This window comes from Anser cygnoides, chromosome 6 (assembly GCF_040182565.1).
Source record: "Anser cygnoides isolate HZ-2024a breed goose chromosome 6, Taihu_goose_T2T_genome, whole genome shotgun sequence".
Taxonomy (NCBI): Eukaryota; Metazoa; Chordata; class Aves; order Anseriformes; family Anatidae; genus Anser; species Anser cygnoides.
Window position 1 is genome coordinate 8,744,880 of NC_089878.1, and position 20,644 is coordinate 8,765,523.

A 20,644-nucleotide genomic window follows, 5' to 3' on the forward strand; every position below is an offset into this window, starting at 1 on the left:
GACCCCTTGGGGTGCTGCAAGAACCTTGCAGGGCTCTGCCCTGCTCGTAGCAGCCCCAGGGATGCGGCTGCCCAGCTGCCGGGCTCGGCTGCCTTAAGCTAAGTGTGTGCAAAGCTTCTGTGCGAGCCACAGGCAACTGGACCCAGGTAGGGCATGGCACAGACTCGCCAGCTCCTGGCATCCTGGGAGGAGGGCAGAAGGACCTGGTGTGTGTATAAATGCAGAGGATGCTGAGGAAGCACGCACCGCAGCTGCAGCCCAGCTCAGGGCCACCCTGGCTGTGGGTATGTGACAGCAGGAGTGCAGCAGCGGTCTGGCTGCATTGCCACCTGCTGGTGGGGACAGACCCATTCCGAGGCCACCTCCACCCAAGCTTAGATGAGGGCAGCTTCCAAGCCCACTCCCGTGCCAGGAGCAAGCCTAGCTGGGCTCCAGCTCATTCCCTGCGGCATGCAGTTCAGTCAGATCTGCTCTCCCCCTCCTGCATCTTCAATCTGCTGCCTTGTGCTCAGTTGGATTTTATCTTCGGGCACTTGATAGTGTTGTGAGCTGTAATTCCTGGGGGTTCAGTCTGGTTGCTGGCCTTCAGGTCAGGGCTTCCTTCCTGGGTGCGGCTGCAGGGACCAGGGCAACACTTTGGCTAAAGGGCTCGGCTGCTGTGGGCGGGAAGATCCAAGCAACCTATCTTGTTCTCCCCAATGTTAAAAAGTATTCTCTTGCAACTAATCAGCTGTACGTCAGGCTTGGAGCAGGATTTGTGGTCTCACTGGGACTAACCATGTTCCCTTGGTTGCTACGGTAAGAAAATCCCACTCAAATTTGGCCAGGTTGTTGTCCTTTGGATGAAAAAAGAAACTAAATTAAAAGTGGAAGGGGAAAGGTGAGATTATGGGGGGAATGCTGGAGAAAAGTGGAGTCTGGCTGGGTAACTCATGTAAAAGAAGCCCTGTGCCAGTAATTTTCTGCCCTGTGTGGCTGCTTCTCCAGCAGCAGCTTTTTGGGGCCCCAAGCCTGCCCTGTACCCAAACCGAGTGTGGGAATGGGAGATTAAAGAAAGTCGGGCAGAAGGAACAGTAACAGATCTGTTCCCTCACACTGTCTCTGCCTTTGTCACCTCATACATCACACATCACTGAGCCTGCTGTCATTTCTGGAGAGCTGAAACCACAGCAGGGTTTTGCGGGGAAATGCACACCTGCGGATGCTGTTTGGCTGGCAGCATCTGGGATGTTTTCCATCTTATTGGTACCACAAATGGAGCTGGGTGGCAGTGCCTCCAAGCTGTGGTTTTCATTTATTTCTTGGGAGTATGCAGCACTAGGTTTTTAAACCAAAACAGTACCATGAGTAACATAATGTGTAGTTTTTAGTCAATGGTTAAATGTGTACGCTTCTGACTATGAAGTCTATGCAACTACGGTCTCAGGTAGCTTGTTGAAAAGAGAAAGCACCTGTGATAAAGCTGCTTTGGACTGCTGCAATGACAGGGTCAAAACTGTCTAGAGTGTCCCAGCAGCATTTAACTGCTAACAGTGTTCCTGTAATCCACAGGCACTGTCCAGCTCATGGATGCACCTGGGAACATTTCAGCAACTTCACCAGCGTGGTGGTTGTTGCATATCCTGATCTCTTCAGAAATAAATCCTTGTCACAAAGCGGGGGGGAAAAAATAACCCAAAGCTTGGTCATTTTAGTATTTTACTGATCAGCGCTCCATTTGTCAGTTGTATATCAGCCCTGGTGATTTACCTGACCCTTGTATGAACCCTGGGATGCAATGCTGCCACAACATCAGGCTGCATGAACCACCTCCTCTGCAAAAAGCTGGGATTTGAAGACGGTGGCAGCCTGCAGGTAATGCTTTCTACCCTTTGCGGAGGTTCTTTCAGGTCTGCCTACTCCACTGCTAAAGAAGAGACTGCCCTGCCTTCAGACACACATGAGCTAGCTGTGAGCATGCCAGCTTTGGTCCTCAGGACAAGTGCACTATGCTGGCCGGAGAGGGCTCGGACTGCTGCTGCTCTTCATGCTGCTGGCTTGGAGGCTGCCCACGCCGCCCTGTAGCTGCTCACCTGCTTGTAGGTGGCCTCGGGCAATCATCAGCTGCGCCCTTTAAAGACCAAACCCATGTCCACCCCTGTGCGGGCCATGGAGCTGCCATCAAACAGCACAAGGGAGTAAAGTGGAGTCAGTAAGGTCTGCTGTACTCTGCACTTGGGTCATGCTTGGTGCTAAGAAAGTGGCTGAAGGGGGTCAGGTCCCCAGCTGCTGCACATTAGCATAGCATCAGCAAAGGACAACAAAACATATTTATCCCTATACAGTGTGCTGACAGGCCAAACCTATTTAACCTAGGACAGATTTTCCAGCTGGATGGGTACATTTTGCATGCCAAACTCCAGGAAGCAGTAACAAGTGACTCAAATTAACCAGGTTCAGGAAAGCTTATTAAAACAAAGCCTTTAAACAACAGCTACACAGGTAACAGGCTAAACACTGACAGAACTCAGTGGAATACATTTCTTTTCCTATGCTGCTGCTGGTAGCCACCTGTAATATTCATATACAGTTTTAAAGAAAGATTGCAAAGTAAGTTTTCAAAGCTAAACAGCAGCAACCACACCAGCAAGCAGTCTTAGCTTACTTAAATTGGAGTTTTCCATTAAATGATCAATGGACTTTTGCACGACAGCAAGTAAGCACAAAAACCAGTGGATTATTTATTCGTCTGTCACTGGAAAAAATGCACAAAAAAGCTATACGTAAGAGCCTTTGCCTATAAAGCAGACAGGTGTAAATTCTGGACGAAGCTTTGGCTTGTCAGTTCCAGCTGTACCACTTGCAATCTGACATTAAAAAAGCATATATAAAGACTCCACAGCCCCTCACATTCACTTCTTATGGAGCAGCCCAGCTCCTAAACTACCTACTCCATGGACGGTCAGAAATAAAACACTTAAAAGCGCATTGCAGGGCAATGGTCTCAGTATTTCATCTTTTGTTTTCCAAAGGCATCTTCCTGCAACTATTTGTCAGCACAAAAGAAAAAAAATATTAAATTAAATAGGCAAAGTTACATTCAATATAAATCTTTCTCCCAGAAAATGGGATACAGAAAATAGCAAAACTTTCTAGCCAACAAAATACTGTACATTTTCCCCCAGCTCCCAACTGCAGCCCCACATTTTCAAGAGACACCAGCAAACCCTGCATTCTGTGTTTTAAACTGAAACAACGCAATGAGATGACTAGAAATATCAGAGAACTTAGCGTGCCCTCCAAGGGATGGATGTATGTTCAGTTAGTTAGGTAAACAACGATGAGTTTGGAAGGAGGAGAAAGCAGCTTTGAACTGCTCTTCCTAGTGCAGAAGGATTCAGGCAAGGAGCTGCCAAGCTCAGGTTTAGAGTTCAAATGCCGGGAACTTGGCCTTGGTTGGCACCAGCAGGTCAGCAAGAAAGTAAATGGTTCCAGCCATTCCTGAGAACAAGAAAAACAGGCAATGTGCTTCAGGAGATTCTGTATGAGCACCAATGCTATTGGTTATCTAGGGTGTGAATGAGTCAGGAAGACAGAAGACAGGAAAACGTTTTCAGAAGGACCTAAGATAATTTCCAAAGTCTGAGCCTAGGTTTCCCAAGCAGCTTAGGTACTTCTGCAGGGAGAGCATTTTGAAGTTAATCAAATGTTGAAAAACACCTGGGAAAACACAATGGGTCTCCCCCCTTCCAACCCCCTCCCTTCTGGCTTTACCTGGCTTAAGAATCTGAACGTCTGCACCCTGCGTCTTGGACCCCGTGATACTGTTGCCTCAGATCCTCACAGATGCATCTGCCCTTGTTTGTTGGCCTGCAGCAGGTCTAGGGAGACTTAGGTTACCTGAGGAGCCAGTTCTTTCAGCAACACCTGCTGATGGCAGACTTTTGGGGAGCCTTTAGCAGCAGTGACAAAGTTCTACGGGAGCCAAAAAAGCCTACAAAAGCGGCCCCACTTGTTCTTCACTCATGTTTGAAATAGAACTGGAAAGCCCATGGAGGATTTTAATCCTTAAAAAGGCACAGAGGAGAGACTGCCTGAGAAGCCAGGGTACGAGTTACCATATGGCAGACTTTGGCCCACACCCATTAATGAATTCCCCTCAAGATCTGTATGCAGAATCTGTGCAGGAGGCCCAAGAGGACAAGATGCTCCCTCCAGCTGGAGCTACTGGCCTGTCTTACAAGAATCTGCTTCTGGGAAAGGGTAAAATCAGTGAACACAATTTCCCTCCCATTCTTTATGCTGAGTTTTGCAAAGACCTCAGTGGAGCATGTATTCATTTTTTTTCAGTGCTGGACTGGCTCAGGCCCAGGAGCAAAACACAAGCTTAGAAATGGAGGTTACCTTCAAAGAGCGAGAACGGCGTATCTGGAGTCCGACACCCGTGTTGACCATAGCTTAAACACCACTCGGCAAACTGGGAAAAGAGGAACAAAAAGCATCTACATTTTCTTGGAGATGTCTTAAAACAAATACCACCCTCATCTTCACATTATCTGTTTGCAGGACAAGGCTTCTGCAGGATATTCCTTCTGTGCAGGCTGTCAGGCAATGACTGCGCTGCTCAAGGACTATGCTGGTGGAGCTGGTCAGAGCTAGCTGCACTTCTGCCATGCTAGAAATGAGGCTTCAAAGGAAAGGGCCGTGATGTAAAATATGCAAAAGTGAATAATCCTCTCTCCCTTCCTCACGCAGGCTCTCACCTTGCAGGCCCTGTACAAGCATTTCATGTTCTGAGTGAGGTTGTACAGTGCTAGGAAACCGTAGGCATTGCCGGCCGTCCCGTGACAGAGCCCGTAGCCTTTCTTCAGTAACCCGTACTGCCAGATCACTTCTGCACACTGCAGGGCATCATTTAGGTACTGCTGTTCCCCAAACACCTGTAGAGACAAGAAATATTCCTCCATGCTGAGCCGATTTCCTCCACACAGAGAGAGCATCCCTGTGTGAGTCGGGAGGCCTGGGTTAATTAGCTCCTCTCCTGCTTAACGGTACGACTCTGCTGCCTGTTTTGGAGGATGTTTCGATGTGATGAATGGGGCTGTGTGACCGTTACTTACCATACTACTAGCTATCACCATCAGCCACCTGCAATGGGACACCCTGCAAGGCTGATGGGTTATTTTCAGGAATAAATTAAAAAACATAATTTAATAATTTAAAAAACAATATAATTATAAAAATCATTAAGAAAATGAAGTCTTTAAAACATTATCTGCCTCAGTCAGTGGGCTCTGCGGGATGATGATGTTATTTCTTTGTCAGAAGCCATCCTGCCTTCAGGCAGGGGGGGTCTCATATGTTTTCTGCATGATGAAATTCCACATTTAGGGGCCCCCAAAGGATCTTTACAAGATTTCCGGTACCTTGTATGCCTGGAGAAGCATGTAGATAACACCCGGTGCCCCATGGCACCAATGGACGAGTAGGTCTCTGGTATCATCGATGCAGGGAGGGTAATTGCCCGATGGGAACTTGAGCTGGCAGACGTAATCCACGCTGGGTTTGACTGCGTTGTGCAGCTTTACTTGGCTCACTCCCAGGCCAGGCTAAAAGAGAGAAAGTGTTAAATCCGGGAGACCGTTCTGTCCCTCCCTAAAAGGTCCAAAATCCACCTGAAAGGTAGAAACGAAGCCACCTATGGCTATGTCCCTTCTTGCTCCTTGTAAATGAAGTGTTTTCTTTAGTCCAGGCTTTCACGTGTCCCAAGTACCTGCTTGGCCCCAGGCTGCCCTTCAGCAGGGACTCGTTCCCAGATACCTCATGTATCCCCAAAAACAAAGACTTCCCCAAGAGTGTGATGCAGCCCTCAAAGCAAGAGAAGAAAAGTCTTTTCCTGAAGAAAAGTAAGAATAGTCTCAGGTACCCGGCTTTGGAGTAAAGAGCTAAATTGTATAAAAACAGCATTAAGGGTGAATACCAGGAATGATTCCTAGCACCTAGAGCACCTCAGCTCAGAGCTGCTGGGCCAGCCCCTCTGGCAGGCTGTGATGTTGCGTTTTCACAGATGTTTCTAGGTAATTGCAAGGCAGTGACTTCACCACTGACCTCAGATGAGAGCAAGGGAGTGGCTTCAGTGTCCTCTCCAAATGAAAACTGCACAGCTCTGACCTCCTGTGGCAGGCTGCAAGGAGGACTCCAATCTAGGGATCACGCTGTTCCCAGGCTGGTAACTTGGAAATTAAAGTCAGTACTTGTGCTGTAAAAGCACTGGAGATAGGAGTCCAACATCCTCCTCTCTGTGTTCCCCTTGTCTGCTTCCCCCAAGGGTTTTTGTACGTTATGTTCAGCTCATCTGTGCTCTTTGTGCTTCACACAGCATGGCATTTTATGGGAGACTCAGACTTAAAAAAAATTTAAACAGCCTAAAACTCAGTGCAAATTTGAGCTCACAGCACACTGCTGTCTTCCTTGCCCCCAGTCAACTGTTCTTTACTCCTGGGCAATAATCACCCACCATCCTCTTCTGCAAATCTCCTTCTGCTTCAAAAGCACCAACCACCCCTTACTCTCTGAGTCATATAAGAGAGTTAAATTCACAGGAACTCCACTCCTGTATGTAGGCATTAACTTTGAGGCTCCTACTTCAGACCTGAAATAAAGCTAAAGCCCTTGAAACCTGGTGAATTTTTTCCACCTGCTGTGAGTTAGGTCTAAAAAAAAAAAAATACCCCAAAAACCCCCCACCTATATCTATGAACCTTGCTATGTTAAAATAAATTGCATCGCTCGCTGGGCACTCTTAATGCTTTGAAGATGCAATGTTGTTTATTGCTGTTATTACAGAGCTTAAGCACTGTAAATTTATGCACAAGGTGACCCACACAGGGGAATTATCACACTGATTTCAGAGCTAGGGAAGGGAAGATTCCTAGAACTCCACTGAGTTGCACAAAACTGTAAGACAGCATCAAAGCAAAAAGGCACTGCAGCTCCCAGCTGCTTTATGGAAGTAAAAAGTCCCACCACTTTAACGTTTAGATAGAAGGCCTGATTTTGGAAGGCATTTCCCACTTTTCTTCTATGCATATAATCTCTTTCACCATGTTTTTCTTACAGATTATTGTTCTGTAATGATCTGAGATTGCTCTAAGTAACCAACTCAACCAAATAATGCAGAAAGCCCCCAGATACCAACAAAGGGAAATACATTATAAGTAATTAATACAAGGTAGGGATGCTCAGACCCTGCTGACCCACAGGCCTTCACTATGTGAAAGTGCTGGTATAACACAGATCCTACAGATTTCCATGGAGGTGGAAAAAACAATCTCACATACTTGGAGAAAACCATCAAAACTGGTGATACATGATCAAACACAGGAGTAAGCCTCTCAGGCAAGGGGTCTTGCTTAGCCTGACACCACCACGAGCCTATTCAGATGCCCCTCCTTGTAGGAAAGTGAAACAAGTGCTACCAGCCTCTTCCCTCCAGGTGCCTCTTACCTGCATGAGGTAGTAATAAATCCCAGCCAAGCCATGGGCCGCCCCGATGTAGTACTCCTGGTACCACTCGTACATCAGTGGGCTCTTAGTTGTAAAATTCCTCCTTTTGGCCAAGCTCTCTCCAGAGGCCACAACTGCTTCACAGACCTGTGGGTGGGAAGAGATGTGGATGAGGGAAATGCTGCTGTCTTGGAGCCAGCACAGTGGGTATCCTGGTAAAGAACAAAGCTGCTGTTAACTCCCCTCATGCAGTGGGGAGCATGGGTGGAGTGAAAGTGATGTCAATTCAGTCTGGGCATTTATATAGAGTAAGGGGGGAGGAGGGGATGTACTGCTGCTTCTCTTAAAAAGAACAGCAGCAGGGAAGCCTCAAGGTGGTTTCTCACTTGTTGCCAGAATTGTCTGCATCTGGCACTGATTTTTTACCTGCTCAAAGGTGAGCAGGATGGGAAGAGACAGCTAACAAATCACCAGGTGGCTAATTCAGCCTCCACTGTTGAGAAGCCATAGTACCTGCTGAATGTGACTTTGAGGGATCTTTTCCTCTCCAAAGTGCTTGTTCACAAAGAGCAGTGCATAGAGGTAGCCCATGCGGCCATACAGCAGTTCGTCTGGCACTCGAGGGTCAACCTTGTGTAGGTGGAGCAAACTATAAAGAAAAATTCATGAGGGAGATCAGAGGACAGTCAAAGCCATGTACACAAGCAGTGAGACCGGAGCTAAAAAAAACACAAAAGTTTGTCCCCCAGTCCTGCCCACGCCCTGAGATCTGTCAGACAAGTCCCTGTGTCTCAGTGTCCCAGTTATGCAAGGTGAAAAATCTCTCATTCTCCTCTGCTTTTTGTTTGGCTTATTGCTTTAGTCTGTTTAGCTCCCTGCAATGCTGCATGCTAGAAAGTCAAGCTAGTGCTGCACGTATGTGAAAAAAGCTCACCCCTTATTCTCCGAAGTCCTGATAGCAAAGCCCCTTTACTGCTATGCCTGCAGGTGTCCAGAACTACGCTGTCAGTGGAGGGAGAGGTGCTTGTGTGAGCTAAAAATCTAGGTAAGAGGTGGGAAGAAGCACCTGGACACATTGTTTAACATCAAGCTTCTGTAGGACATGGAAGAAACCTTCTATAGGAAGAGTTAAACAACAGTGGACCGCTCAGGAGAGTATGAGTGCTGTGGGCTGCCTGTGGGGCAGCCCCACAATGACAACTGCTGGGCTGGCACCAGGCTTTAGCCCACAGCTGCAGAGTGGGAGCTCTGCTGGAGTCGGAAACTTTCCGAGCCATTTTTCTGTCTATTATCATGTTGTGAAGTTGGTGATATTCCTGTTGTGCTAATGGTGACAGAGCTCTTCAGGATGGTACTCCATAGTCCAATTCACTCTCAGTGCAACTCTTCCTTTTCGCCCCTCTCCACACCACCCTCACGGCTGGATGTCCTTCCGTGTCAGAGCAGCAGGCAGGGCTGTGCCTGGTTCTAGCTTTATTTTCCTGTTCATCTCCAAGAAATGATGGCACTCTGAAAAATGCCATCACTTTTGAAACACCACCATAAGCAGCTTCAAGGCTGTTTCTTCAGCTGATTCCTGCTGTGGCTGCAAGAGGGAAAGGGCTAAAACACGAGAGCACTGTGTGCAGGGCTTCCCCATCACAGCAGTGTGAGGAACAGAAGAGGTGCTTTGGCAGCCCTTGCTGCCAGGCAGAACTAGGTGCTGCGAGGGAAAGAGGCAAGCAAATGTCCCAGGTACCCCCAGAGCACAGAGAGGACGCTGGGCTCTGACTCCTTTTGGCAGGAGAGTCTCCCTTGGCACCGGACTCAAAGCGAGCAGAGATATCAGAGGAGAAAGGAGAGAACAACATCTTGAGGTGGATTGGCCCCGTCTCCTCTTGCATCGATCCCTGGGGAGGTTTCTCACAGACTAAACCCAAGAGACAGCTTTTGCACACATGACTAGGAATAATCAGGGTCCTGGCAAGCCTATCTGGCAGGGATCCTGCTCCTAGCAGTATGGGCTGAAGGGAAAGCCCCTCTGCTTCCCCATGTCCCCTGTCCCCATGTCCAAGGAAAGCAGATGACAAGGAGGGCTTCCAAGGAGGAATGCAGCGCTTCAGCAGACGGGCTGTGCCCAGCGGCAAGCTGACAGGAACAGATGCTGTCTGGTGACGATGCTCAGCTCTGAGGATGTCAGGAAAATGTCAGGTGCAGTAGCAGGAATGGGTGGCTGCATAAACAGTAACACCCATGCTAGGGATTTTCAGCAGTGTGCATGTCAAATCTTCTCTTACTGAGAAATCTGGAGCAGCTACTATTCTTGCTCCCTTCACATTACTGCTTCTAGCTGCCTTCCCAGCCAGGGCCATCAGGGGAGAAGCTTACCAGCAGTTTCTGTCCTTTAGATACACGGGGCAGGGCTGCACAGCATGTGTGCAGTGAGACATACCCAGGGTGCTGCTGTACAGACTACAATCTGAATGTGTTTCTCAGGTGTGAGGGGGTAAATCAAGGACCCTGAAAGAAAGAGCCACTGCTCGCAAATCAGCCTGTTATCTCAACTGCCAAAAACCACTAGTTTCTGGTCAGAGGGAAAGTGAGGCAGCTGCAAAGCAAGGCGGGGGGGGGTTGTACGCCACTGGCTCTAAAAGCACACCTCTGACCTGCTGAATTGGTGCGAGACAGCAGGGAAAAGAGCTCCTGGAACACAGCTCAGATTTTCACATGGTCTCGGAAAATGGGCTGCCCTGAAATGCTACTCTCCAGAGCATAAAAGCACATTTCTTGGTCATGAACTCATTTAGGCGAGAGCAAGGAGAGAAGAAAAGTAAGCTCCTGTCTTTCCCACTGCAGGGAGAACCTGACTGATGAATTCTCTCCTCAGTACCCGAAGATGAGGCGCTTTAAAAGGCAGAACAAAATGGAGAGAGGCTCTCCTTCTCCACAGCTGTAACAGAAGTGCACTTTCCAGACACTGCATAACTTAGCAACCCTTCTGTAACTAAACAGCATATTCAAAACCCACTTAAGAGCTTTGATCAAGGGAACTATTTCTCAAAGAGAAATACTCTCTTTTTAAAGGTAGCATGGTCAGGCTAACTGCTCTGGGAATTGGTGGTAGAGCAAGGACAGTTCCTTCAATAATGACACAATTTTCTCTTTCTTCCTCTCAGATGTATGAAGAAACCCATTTCCAAGGCTCTGCCCTCATTATGCCATTAGATGGCAGTGCAGGATTAATCACGAGTTTCCATTCTGCCACAACATTGTAAGCAGAACAGGGATACGTGAGGGGAAGATCTACAGCAAGAAAAATCATGGATTTTCCATAACTTGGGGCTTATGTACTGACCACAACTGGCTGGTAACGGTTGACAGATCGGTTGCCTTGTTAGCAAATATATTAATCATAGTGAGATTCACCACTTTGACACAGTCTTAAGCAAAACCCAAACCACAGAGTATTTTAAGAATAAAAAAGGGAGATCTGTCTTCAGACTGACCATATCTATGTGATGAGGAGCTATTCTTAGTTGAAGGGGTGGGAACTGGGTGTCCAAGTCATACCAGACCCTCAGATAGCCATCCGTGGTGTTTTTAATCCATATCATGCATGATGTGCTCATGGCTGTTTTAAGGACATTCAGCGTCATTCTGAAGTGCTTGGGTTTTGTCTTGTTTGTGTGCTGACCGCTCATAAACAGCATCTCTACGCAGGGCTGTTTCTCAGCCTCTTAAACTTATCTCCCTTAAGCAAGAAAAGCTTGCAACTGCAATCTCCTCCTCTCTTTTTTTTTCCTTCCTTTGCTATTTGCTGATCTGATTGTAGGACTGCTTGTATGTCCTGTTTTTTCTTAAGTATCCAACAAAAATACATTTGAAAACAGTTGAAGAAAGGCAGGAAATAGAAATAAATGAATCATAACCAGCTGCATTCAGCAGTTGAAAAGGATGCTGTCAATCATAGGTCTAAGTCAAAGCCAACTAACAAATAGCAAGTGGAAGCAAGTGACACGCTTCTCCTTTTTATCAAAATGGCTGTAAAGCTAAATTTAAGGGTTCCGAAAAAATCCCAAACCTCCCATTATTTTTATTTATTTATTCTTTAATTTGGGCAATTTTTTCCCTGTGTTACCTGAATTATTTCTAAAGTGGCAATGACAGCTAAGCAATATCCTGGCTCCCCTACCTGCAGCCCCAGCCAGGCAAGCTTCTTCAGGGCAGAAGTTTGCGTTGCCTTGCTATGTTAATGGATTCCCTGCCTCTAAGACAGTGCCAAAATCTACTCAGGCTTGGAGAAGAGGGCCTGGAACAAGCCCAGACCAGCTCTACAAGCAAGTGCAGGATGAACGTCAAGTCAAAGACATAACCACGCGTTTTACCGAGTGATGCAGTCTTCTGACTGCTTCTGGTTCTGCAGTTTGTGGTAGACGACAGCAGCCACTGCCAGAGGCCCGGCGTCTCCACACAAGAAAGTGATGGATCGTCTCGTCAGACAGCTCAAGCTCTTCTTCACGTACTCCTGGGCCACGTGGAGGTAGGCTGGGTCTCCGTACACATCATAGAGATGCAAGTACAGCAAGGCAATGCCTGCAAAAGGAACACTAAGATTGTAACCCCCAGAAAAGTATGCATCTTAGTTGCACCTTGGCTGCTTTAACAACCCTAAAAGTCTGGCCCTCAGCCTCATCTCAGGCGTAACCCCCTGCTGCAGTATCCACAGCTTCTTTTCCTGCTTTGTGACCTCTTTGTGCCTCATGCTGCTCCTGAATGGGCTGCAAGTGGAGACAAACAGCAGTGTCTGACCCAGGAAGGCCTGGAGGACAGCAGAGCCCCTGATACACAGGTTACACGCTGTTTTAGTAGTTGGGAGCAAAAGAGGAGACCTAGACAAACCCATCTAAGCCTACAAACTGCACCTGGGACTGTGTTGCAAAACAGTGGAATTAAAAAAAAACAAACCACCAAAACAGCAGAAAACATCAGGCAAGACAGAACTTGTGGCAGAGTGGTGCTGAGGTGTTTCCCTGTCTCAACTGCTCTTTCCCATGCCAGGAAGTGAAGGGCTGGGTCCCTTAGCTTGGATCTGATTAAAGTGACAGATCATCAGCACTGAGAAGCATCCTACCTGGCTCTACTTTTTTTATTTTTACCCTTCCCACTGGGAAGTATCAGCAGGACTGCTACAACTCTGTGGACACCAGCTGCTGATGAGCAGGTCCCGAGCCCTACTAGAGGGGCTGGTGCATCCTACTAAAGGAAAGAAGCTGCACATTGTTGTCGAGAGTAGTCCTGGTCTGAAAAAGATAAGCTACCTGGAATGCTGGAAACAGATGCATGGTCTTCCCTGGATGTTTTCAGTGGGGTGGGCAGTTACAGAAACAGCTCTGCTACTAAGAAGTCGCATCAATTGCTATCCCTGGACTCTGTCTGCCCTGCCTTCATCCAGCTCTTGAAGCTTTTAGTATGTAACTGCATTTGAAAGGTCTGCCACGTTCAAACATCCTTCTGATCTGGAAAGCATCCTTGATCATGCACTGGAGAAAGCTACTGGTCTGTATCCCCCTGAGAAAGGCTCCTTTCTCTCCTCACCAGCAACCATTTCTGTGAAGCCATGGGTTCTGTGTTTAAGCCTAAATTAATTGAGCCAACCTCCGCAGATTTTGGTGTTGCAAGGCGGGTAGGGTAGGAAGAAACATGCTGCAAAATTACTTTATAAGGTAGCGAGGACAATTTTAAATTTAGATCACTTTCTCATTTTGCATGGGTAATCTCCAAAGCTTTGTGCTACAGACAATTCAATTTCACATGTATATTAAGGGCAAATTTCCATTTCCCACTGAAGTTAATAACCTTGTCCTCTCTCAAAGCAGTTTAGTGTCAGTATTTCCAGGGAGAGAAGCCCAGCTGCATGGTACCATCACTCAGGTTTATAAGGACATGGACACGAAGCCCTTCTTTAAAGAGAACCCTCCTCTTCCAGCCAGCAAATGCAAAGCGACTCTCCTTGATTTATTTAGCACCTAGCACAGCCTCTAGGCTCTTAATAGGCCTGATAGCTGTCTGCGCACAACTTGCACTCTTGAGTTATCTGCTTTAATATACAACTTTTTGCTTTCTAAGTAGCTTCTATTCCCACTGCCATCATACCACCCTAATTATGTACGTAACTACCACACCAAGAAAGCTGCTAGGACTGAATTTTGAGAAAGTAAATGTCTCACCATTGTTTTCCTCTGACTTTGTTGCCTCTCCTCTTTTTAACATTTCTCACCATCCTTCCCTCCCAGCCCAAGCATTCTCCAACAATCGCTCTTTTGGAGAAGACTCCAAAAAACGTTAACCTGTATTAAGGGATGGGACTAAAACCTTTGCTTGCCCAAATCATTTGTCTTTCCTTCTTCTTTAAAAAAGAAAAGCCGTCAAACTGCATCTAAAGACAACTTTCTCAACTCATGCCTCAAGGAACTCATGCTCCCAGGTCGATCAGCAGGGCATGGGGCAGTGCTGCCTGCAGCTTGCTCTGTTGCTGCCTGTCAACCCAGAAATAGGGAAAATCAGCAGAGGAGAGCAGGAGCATGCACAAAACCGCGGTGTTTACAGATGCATGTAGAAGGATACAAAACGCAGTCACCTGCATGGGAAACGTTGCGTACTGACCTGCCTGCCAAGATGCAGATGGTCATTTCAGAAGCAGTGCAGTTTGCAGACAAGAGTTCCCCCAATGGCCTTGGCTCAAGTAAGCTGTGCTGCTCTGCAGAAGTTAACCCACACCTCTGCCTCAATCCCTCTCCAATACCTTCCTCACCCCAGCTATGAGGTTTGTAGGGTTTGCAGGCTGACATGGTGGGTTTTTGGTATGCTTTCCATGCCATACAAACATTGCATCCTTGATCAAATGGAACCCTGTAGACAGTGGATCTGCTCCACTGCCATGCACCCTGGAGGTCTGCGTTCAGTGTCACAGCTGGAAATGTCTGTGACCTGTTTTGGTGACCTCTGAGACTCCTGATTGTTCCCAGCAGAACTGCCACACTGCAGCTGTCATCTGCTACTGCCAAAATTTTAGGGGCTTTGTTCTGTTTATCAGTTATTATTGGTCTTCCTCACTATAGTTTCTCCAGACTTCATTTTTTTTCTCCTTGCAGTGTAAGACCTTGCTGCATACCCACATGTGGCAGAGAATGCATCAGACATCACTTGGTGGTGCGGGACAGTGGTGAACATGTGAGCTATTGACAGCGCATCCTTTTACTAGGGCTCTGATAACCAAAACTGCCATCCCTAGGGTGCAGGGAGCCAATGCACTGGAGAGAGAATGACCGAGACACCCGCTAGCTGCAGAGAATCACGAGGCAAAGATCAGTTCTGTGTATCTCACATCAAAGCCTGTTTATTTAACACCTTCATTAGGACGGTAAGCAGCATCTCTCTCCTCTTGCCATCCTATATGAGCAGATGTAGAGGGTTGCTTTGTGTTAAAGACTTCTTTTGGGGAGGCATAGGAGAAGACTTAAATGCATGCACTGGGAACAGATGTGTTTGCATCAATCAGCTAACGCTGATGGTCCTGATTTTAGAAGCCATTACCTCCAACAGAGCAGACATTGCTGTAGACAGAAGACACGTTCTTGCTGAAGAGCTAAAGCACTGCAACAGGCTGAAAAAAACCCTCAATCATATGACCGTTCTGTTGGTCAAACAGAAGTAAAGCTGTGTATGGACTTCCCCCCAGGTTCCTTCTGTTGGGTTGCACTACCACTGCCAACAGTTCTGCTGGCGGGAGACAGCAGTGAGACAAAGCTCCCTCCTCGTGCTGGATGAAGATGAGAGGAAGCACTGCTTGGTGTCAGCTCTGCTGCAGTCCCCCTGTTGACAACACCAGCAGGGACACCCATGGGACTGCTCTGAATGCGCCTCCTTTCCTTTGTGAAAGGACCATGCTGGTTCAGCTGCTGGTGCCTGACAGCTGATTCCAGTTCAGGTGCTGGACCACACCAGCAGCTGACCTAGCGTGGTCCTTTCACAGATTTCCCCAGGTTGCCACAGGAGGAGATTTCTGGGTCACTCAGCCAGCCAGCACCCTTAAAGCAGGATGTCAAATTTAGAGGGAAGAAGCAGAAACTGATCTCTGCACATAGCAAGAAAGCCTGATGGTTTTTAGCGTGAAACCTGATGACATTTTAATGAGTCAGGCATGGGGTGAAAGTTACAGAGGGGGTGGAAAAGCTCTACTGCCCAGCTCAAAGGATAATGAGCAACTTTTCTGGTGCAGAGGTGTGGCATGTTATCTCACACTCACAAATGCATGCCAAAGGCGTGCTGAATGGGAAAATGAGCTGTCTTCTATAGAGGGTCTATAGTCCTGTGTTTGAAACTGCCGGGGGGCTCACAGGTGCATTTTACTGCAGCTTGCCTTCCTAGTGTGTTGTGGGATACAGGGTGTCTCTCAGGATCCCTCAGCATCTCCGACAAGAAAACCTGGTAATAACACTTACTTTTCTCCTTCCAGGAAAAAAAAAAAACAACAACCCTTTACCTCATCACTGAATCCTAGAAGAGGCTGGGTTAGAAGGGACATACAGAGATCATCTGATCCAACACCTGGAATTAAAGCCAACTTCAAAATTACACCTCATTGCTCAGAGCCTTGTCCAGTCTAATACTGAGCATCTCCAAGAATGGAGATTTCACAAAAACTACCCACCAGGCACCTGGCAGGATGTGGGTGACACAAAGCATTCTCTTCTCTCTCCTCAAATGCAGCCCCACTGCATCTTACTCTGTAGGGATTATCTGAGCGTTTCTGTTTTTCTGAACAGAGCTGTAAGGGGATGCAAGTTCTCTGGGTTATGAGGTTAAAACTAGGATATTACATTGAAGTGAACGAAAGGCGTTTTTCCAGAACCCTTCTTGAACTGGTACTGTCAGAATTTTTACTCATTCTTAAGTCGCTTTTCTTTCATCTAGCGTGTCCTTTGAAGAGTCCTTTCAAAAGGCAGCTCAGCCCTTCTCTTCTCCACTTGCCCAGAGGCCAGCCAAAAGCTGCAGCAGGGGCAAGCCACCTGGACTCACTGGTTTGGTTCAGACGCCCTCAAGCTCTAAAAGCCATGACTAGTATGCTGCTAGGGAGGGGAATGCTTGCATGGCAAACAAATCCCAAAAGCACTGCCAAAATGTGCAGGCAGGAGAATCTCTCCCTTTTACAACATTTCAGAGGGCAGACCACCCCATCATCTTGGGACATCAACAGCCAACAGGGAGCAGACTCAGGAGCTTCCCAGCTTTGATAGTCAGCAAAGAGGTGACAACGGTGAAGTGTGACTTGTTCCATTTCTTTTCCACCATCTGTCCTTCCAGTCTAGGTAGTCTTTCAAGCACAGCCTCCTGCGCTACAAGAAAGACCAACACATACTGGTAACTCTTAGGCATCCTCATGTTTGAAAACAGGCAAGAGCGTCATACTTCTGCAAGGATTTGAACTGCTTCTGAATCAAAATTAACTTAGGGCAGTTTACCTTTCCTCAGTCAATACTTTGATACTAGTGAAACAGATGAAGACTGCAAGAGCTTTTGCAGCAGTCTAGCTAAACTGATTATAAGACAAAATGGAACACAACAGCTGAGCCTGATCTACAGCCAGGCACGTACCAGGCTTTGCCTACAGGGCCCTGATCGCTATGGGGAACTGAATGAAACCGTAACGAGCAGATTCAAACGTGTTTTGAGGGCATTCAGCTGTACACTGGATAATCTGGATCCGAAGCGCACTGTCACTGCCTCTGAGCTGAAAATGCAAGTCCTACCTTCCCTCTGCTCCAACTTCACGTGCCAAGAAGCTGTGGCTGTATGGGGGAGCAGGGCTCTCAAGTGTGTTGGGAAAGAAACAGGCACCAAAGTAAAATGCCAGCATATGCTGCATATTACGGGGTGTAATGTAGTACGCTCAAGTATGTTACATTTCACGCAGAGTTTATGCTAAGAGAGGCACATTTCAAATCTCTCTTATTAGCAGTCACAAGAGTGCGGGTTGATTTCAGACTGCTGGGCAATGATTTACATGAGAAGATACTCAACAAGCCTCTTCTACTTAAGCAATTAAGGGAAAAAGCTGCTGTCTTGGCCCAATTAATTTGCTCTCTGGAAACCAGCACTGAATAAATTAATATAGCTAGGATTAGAAAAGAAAGGAGGATGACTCGCATACAGTGTAATATCTGCAAACTTCACTTCTTCGGCTGTGACCCATAGGAAATCTGTCCACAGGCTTTTTCTAATCCTATTAGCCAAGGCAAGAAGGTTGTATGCCCAAATAGGAATGATCCCAGGGAGGAAAAGAAAAGAGAAATGCCTCTCAAGAAACCGTTTTCTAAAATAATAAAAATTAATAAAAAAAAGAAAGCAGAAATCCTACTAGCTCACAGCCACTGTCACTTTCCAACATGAAGCTCCTTAAGGCCACCCTACTAAAAGGAAAGTGTTTACCTTCTCCCTGCAGACTTTCAGAGTACACCTAACATCAGCTAGCTGTCCTCCTGCTTTACCTCCTGAATTCCTCTGGCCAGAGGTAGACTCTACTGCCAAGCCAAGCAGTGTCATCACACGTGAAGGCCATCATCACATCCAGAGTGCTTTTTCACATGAAGGGAGCTGAGGGAAGGCTGAACCCCTCTCTCCCAGGATGAACTCAGCCAGTACTGAACAGAAATTCACACGCAGCAGCATCAAAGTGCTGCCAGGCAGCAATTGAAAAGAAAAAAAAAAAAAAAGACAACACACAATAGTCTTCTCCCACGCTGGAATTCAACAGTGGCATGGTAGCATTTCTTATGAACTGTGTTGGAGTGCTCTTAGTGCCTGTTTACCTTACCAAAATTTTCAAGCAGCCATTTCTGGTGCTGCTTTCACCAAGCTGCAACATTAGCTTAGCGTCAACACAATGGTCACTATTCTTCCAAGCAAACCGTTGACATCAAGTTCCATTGTATCTAAGCACAAACCAGCCACGCCTGGATTATAACATGGAAAATTGCCATTTAGGATTGCAGTGTATTGGGAAAAAAAAAAAAGCCACGACAGCAAAAAAAAATCCTGCAGCAGTCACAAAAGTAACTGCACCTATCCCAAGATCCCTCCCTAGAGCCTGGCACAGTGCAGAAAAAAGCACCTTGAAAGCTGACAAAGCGCACAGCAGAAGCCAAAAGCCAAAGAGGACGAGGCAGAGAAATGTGTCCTCCCTGGCTCCAGGGGGTAGGAATAGGGTGGAGAAGGTAGGGCACGCTCCCAAAGTAGGAAGAGCGCATTGAAAACGCACCACAGGAAAAAGAAAAGGTCCTGGAAGCTTAGGATAGAAGAGTTTGTGCGAAGAAGGCTTCCATCCATGGTTATATTTGGATTTCCGCTCCCTCTAGCAGCTCCAGGAGCAGAACTAGCCCTGGCTGAGTGGAGGGGCATTACCTGGGGAGAAGGAGTGGCACAATTTGACAAACAGCATCACAAGATAAAACTCAGCCCAAACCAAAACGACGGACATTAGTTCAGGCTCTAAGCTCATAACTGCCACTCTGCAAGAAGGCCTTACAGGGAAATGGCCTACTAGGCATATATGCGTACTTCACAGAGTAGTAATTGTAAATACCCTCACCTAGTTCCTACATTTGGAACTAGTCTCTTCAAAGGCTCCAATACTTGCTCTCAAGAAGATACGTTTCAATCCTCTGGCTTTATTTGTTGCAGAAGTTTGGCACTGTTACTCAAGATCTAGTCTTACTTAATCTGCAGTGCTATGGTCCTCCCTCTGCAGTTTGAGTTCTGCTGCCAAAAAAAGGTGAGTCACTGAACGATGAACCCTTGGTTTAACAGATTAAACCATCATGCGGGAGAAGTGCCATTCGTGGTACAGATCTACTGTCATCAAACTACAAAGAAACAGGGGCTGACTTAGCCTAACCTTGAGGACAGATTCAGCGGGGTCAAGCTCCCTTCAGACCAGATGGCTGATTTTTGTGCCCAGGGGGCCACCCTACCTGTCCAGCCAGTGTAAGCCGTGCAGTCCTGTGGGTCAGCAGACTTGAGGCCCCTCTCCATCTGCTGGAGCAGCTCCCTTATTTTGTTGTTCAGACGCTGCGTGAACTCAGGCGTCAGCTGTGCAGAATCAAGAAACACCAGAGAAAAGCAACATCAGCACACTGGGGGAGGTCTTGGTAAATGGCTGAACACATGTGGAAGAGCCAGGGGGGCACACACCAGGTATCTTCTCTAACTACTGGTAGCATTCACCTCCTAGCAAGCATCTGAGAAGTCTTTGCTGGCAACTGCTACCCCACCACCACCAGGGCCATGCCCTGCCCTGGGGCTGCAGTGCCAGCACCTGTAAGGCCTCAAAGCCATGCTGGAGGAAGATAATTTCTTGTCCTGGCTTTAAACCATAGCCAGGCTGGAGATGGGCAGGTTGGAAGCTATCTTGGAAGTCCTGGGCACCTTCTTCTTTCTGGAAAGCTCTGCTGGGATAGGATTGTCAGGTCTTTAACCTCTCAGAAACAGCTGGGCTACCACACCAGAGAGAGTGAAAAACCTACAGAGATTTTCTGTTACCTCAGGTTTTGCCAGTGTCACAGGAGATGCTCCGATAACTGCCCACCTTGAAGGAGGACACAGCAGTCGAGCTCTCACCTTACCATGGGCAGACGAGGACCACAACACCACACACACACATCCTCACCCGCTGCCACCCCCTGACAAACAGACCCTCAGTACAAAACACAGTCACCGAGATGACCACAACACCTTTTATTTTGCTTCAAAAAAAGAAAATCCACTTCTTTTTGCTGTTGCTTAAAAAAGCCCACCTTGTGAACCACCGCAGGGCAGCCCCCCCAGCCTGAGGGGCTTCTCCCCGCAGCCACCGCCGGGCGCGGGGCCGCGCTGGCAGGGACTCGGCGGGCGGCCGGGGAAAAGCGACAGTCCCCAGCCGCTCCCCCTCACCCAGCCCGGTCACCGCATCCCCACTCACCCGCCCGGCGGCATCGAAGTAGCCAGTGGCCAGGGATTTATCGTAGTCCGCATAGGGGTTGGGCAGAGCCCGCTGCGCCATCATGGTGCCGGCCGCTCGCTGCCCGCCCCGCCCAAATGGCGGAGGCCGCCGTGAGGCTGCGGGAGGCCGGGCCGAGGAACACCG

At 47.7% G+C, this 20,644-nt stretch overlaps 1 protein-coding gene and 1 long non-coding RNA gene across 5 annotated transcripts in view; one reads left to right on the plus strand and one right to left on the minus strand.

The window, feature by feature from the left end:
• The window catches only part of LOC125182132 (uncharacterized), a 49,594-nt gene extending 46,662 nt beyond the window's left edge, over window positions 1–2,932 (plus strand). For all 4 annotated transcript variants that reach the window (XR_007161176.2, XR_007161175.2, XR_010832274.1 and 1 more), the window contains one exon: window positions 1,725–2,932. This is a non-coding gene — a long non-coding RNA (uncharacterized lncRNA). The remainder of the gene's footprint in view (window positions 1–1,724) is intronic.
• LANCL1 (LanC like glutathione S-transferase 1) lies at window positions 2,697–20,616 on the minus strand. Its single transcript, XM_048058302.2, has 9 exons — window positions 20,480–20,616; window positions 19,494–19,611; window positions 11,850–12,057; window positions 7,999–8,134; window positions 7,486–7,632; window positions 5,406–5,588; window positions 4,743–4,919; window positions 4,384–4,456; window positions 2,697–3,480 (listed from the first exon to the last, which is right to left on the minus strand). Exons 1-9 carry the CDS (start codon window positions 20,561–20,563, stop codon window positions 3,404–3,406), a joined length of 1,203 nt encoding a protein of 400 aa, XP_047914259.2. The 5' UTR covers window positions 20,564–20,616; the 3' UTR covers window positions 2,697–3,403.
• Window positions 20,617–20,644: the final 28 nt, after the last annotated feature.